General features: G+C 40.1%; 1 protein-coding gene across 3 annotated transcripts in view; it reads right to left on the bottom strand.

Annotated features, from left to right (window-relative positions):
* CDH18 (cadherin 18) overlaps positions 1-2,706 on the bottom strand; it is a 215,025-nt gene extending 212,319 nt beyond the window's left edge. Inside the window, exon 1 of one of the 3 annotated variants that reach the window (XM_023752842.1) lies at positions 2,220-2,706. In XM_023752842.1, coding sequence (XP_023608610.1) covers positions 2,220-2,447 — 228 coding nt within the window. In that variant the 5' untranslated portion in view covers positions 2,448-2,706. The remainder of the gene's footprint in view (positions 1-2,219) is intronic. The other 2 variants (XM_023752871.1, XM_023752901.1) reach the window with 2 other exon arrangements.
* Positions 2,707-3,384: the final 678 nt, after the last annotated feature.

Genomic DNA, 3,384 nt, shown 5'->3' with positions numbered 1-3,384 from the left:
TGATGTACTTCTAAATACGAGACAGCTTACTGTCCAGGTGGCTCTGTATAATTGGAGTGTTCGTACCATGCACCAAAAAAGGTTGCAGTTTCAACCCGAGGTCAGCGCCCATACCTAGGTTGCAGGTTCAATACCCAGTCAGCGTGTATATGAGAGGCAGATCAATCGATGTTGCTCTTTAAGAAAATTTATAACAGTAAATCTATAAAGAGCCTGACTGATGTGGCTCAGTGATTGAACATCGTCCTAGGCGCCAAGTGGGGTGATAAGGCCAGCAGAGGTAGGGCAGTTAGCAGTGATCAGCCAAATGGGCAGTAGTTGGCGGCCATCAGGCTGGCAGGCAGAATGGTTAGGGGCGGTCAGGCAGGGAGGCAGGTGAGCGGCTTAGGAGCCAGCAGTTCCCGGATTTCGAGAGGGATGTCCGACTGGCAGTCGGACATCCCCCAAGGAGTCCCAGATTGAAGAGGGTACAGGACAGGTTGAAGGATACCCTCCTCATGCACGAATTTCGTGTACTGGGCCACTAGTCTATAATAATAAAAGGGTAATATGCTAATTAGACCCAAGGTCTTCCAGATGTCATTCTGGGCATCCTTCCTGATGAAGTCGGGGCCAGAGGGAAGCCAGCCTGGGTCCTGGGTACCTGCAGGCAGCCTGAGGGAAGCCAGCCTGGGTCCCGGGGGCCTGTAGGCAGCCCGAGAGAAGCCAGTCTGGGACCTGGGTGTCTGTGGACAGCCTGAGGGAAGCCAGCCCGGGTCCCAGGTGCTGGAGGGAAGCCAGTGCCGGCAGCAGGGGGAAGGAAGGGCTACTCTTGCTCGAATTTTCATGCATCGGGCTTCTAGTTTGCTTCATAATGTGAAATATAACTATGCATAAAAAATTAAAATGAAGAACTTAAGGATACTCCTGATGGAAATTTTTTTGTTCTTTTTCCCTCTCCTTTTTAAGGATTATAATAAAGGGACTATGAAGTTCATAACAAAAATACTTTTTTAATAATTCAATATGCTATGCTTTTATTTTATACATGTTTTCCCATTTACTTCATGGGATACTTTGTAGGAAAAAACAATATATGGGATGAAAATAAGTTTTTTGGTCTCGTTTTCATATGCATATGAGGATGATGGAATTGTTTGAGATCTTTTTTTGTGTGTTCCATATTCTGACTCCACAGCTCCTGGCTTGCATGGAAAATACAGCTGCAACCCAGCCCCCATTGGACGAAGGGGGGAACAGATGGCTTGTGATCTTGTACTGCCTACACATTAAGGCAGCACCATGGCTTGGATTAAGTACTTTTTTTTTTTGGTACTGACAATGCTAAAGTGAAAATAAATAGTCAAGCAGGGAGACGGAGCCTCCAGTTATGGAAATTCAACCGCTGTGCTTGCTGTTTCTCTCATAGGTACAGAGCTAACTTAAGTGGGGCTGCTTCCTAGATCGATGAGTAATTCATCAGAAGACCTCTACACTTCCCACTCAATTGTTCTCCCTAGAGCCCGGATGACACATGCTTAAACTGTCCCATTTACTGAGCACACAATTTCCTATAGGGTTTGGTAAGCCATTAAGTTGTTTTGTCTGGTATGAGAGAAAGGAAAGTTGGCCTAAATTTACTGATCATTTTATCAACTTCATTTAACAAAACCTGTTCATTTAGTGTATATTTAATTTATTTAAAATATATCAAAAATTTTATGGAATATAATTTGGGGGGTTAGAAAAAAATCCATGTGCTTATAAAGGCTGACAAATTCAAATACAATCTCTGTAATAGAACTATATTTATTAATATAGTGATGATATAGCATCTTCTTTTTAGCCTCATGAGTATTTGCAATAAATTTTAAAAAATGCAAATATTAATGTACTGATAAATGACTTTGTGAATATACCTGCATGGTAATAAAGATACAATTACTTAATTGTGCACTCAATTAAGTGTTTTCATTTTATATATGAGAACAGAAAGGGTAAAATGTTGGTAAAGAACATTCAGTCTAGAATGCATGGACCAATGTTTAGAGAGATGTGATTTGATTGGTAAGATTCATTTTTTGCAATCTTTATTTTAAACTGTTTAGTTTAACTTGTAGCATTCCATAACATAATTCACTTACCACTCCATATCTCTTCAAACCCAACTCCCATTTAACCCTAATAACACTTCAAAATTTTCCCAAGGAGGAAAAACAAACCAAACATCAAAAACTTACCTTTCCAACATATTGTGGATCGGGTCCCATATGTTCTTCTAAAACAAAGAACTGATTCCAAACCCATCCCCTTTTGGGACGATGGTGGACTTCGGTCTCTCCTTCGATGTGCTTGGTTTGATTTCTGGTCACCTTGATGGAGCTGTGGTGAGCAGTTCCATAACACCTCTGCACAAAACAGAGACACACGAGGACTGGACAGATGCAAGATGTGCTCGTAATTTTCATTGTAAGATAACTTTCCAGTTCACAGTTTTCTTTCTTTTCCTTGTTGCCTACAAATGCTTAATGAGCATTCAAGAGAGAAGCCAAAACATCCTTTGGAAGGACAGTCCAAAGTAGAGTGTTTAGCGTGTCCATGATTTAACCGTCCACCAGGAAAAGGTCAGATTGCATTTACATCCTGAAACACTTCAGAGATTCAAAACTGCAGTGGTCTGATTCTTAGTCTTCACAGGAGGTGAACACAGGCAACCATTTTCCACCTAATGGAAAGAGAGAAAATTACATACAGAACAAAACTTGGTAGGTTTAAGTATTTGCTCTGAATGCAAAATATACTATTATGCAGTATGATGCTGATAGGAAAGAACATGTGCAGATTATTATATAGACATCCATAAGCCTGTACACTGCACATGTTTTTCATGGACCTTCCTACCTTTACTACTAATCTTCATATACATTTAGACTAAATGTATATTTAGGATATTTATATGTTTCTTGGAACAACAAAAATGCAGCCCTAGGGAGTGTTTAAATGTTCAAAAACTGATGATGAGTGTGTGCACATGCTTGAGTGTAGTATGATTGCTTACAATACATGATCTACTAGGGACTCCATGCTAAGTGCAAATGTTTTGTTTGTTTGTGTTTATTCAGTTTTGTTGGATGTGATAAAACTGTACTGGACATTAATTGTCTACTATATGTGACTCACTGAACTTCAACAAAATACACTATAGAGTTGAAAAATTGTCACAGACCATGACAACAATTCAACAGGCACTTAAGCTGCTTAGTAAGTAAAATAAAACAAAAAAGGACGATGGCTGGAAAAATGAAACTGAAAGTTACTCCATTCTCAGAGAGCAGATGGGCACAATCGATTGTGAGTAAGAATATCAACTGGCTCGGTCATGGCTTGCATGGATTTTGATAGGCC

This window comes from Myotis lucifugus, unplaced genomic scaffold, assembly GCF_000147115.1.
Source record: "Myotis lucifugus unplaced genomic scaffold, Myoluc2.0 scaffold_0, whole genome shotgun sequence".
Taxonomy (NCBI): Eukaryota; Metazoa; Chordata; class Mammalia; order Chiroptera; family Vespertilionidae; genus Myotis; species Myotis lucifugus.
Note: the sequence above shows the minus strand (reverse complement) of the source record. Positions and strands in the feature narration are given on the sequence as shown.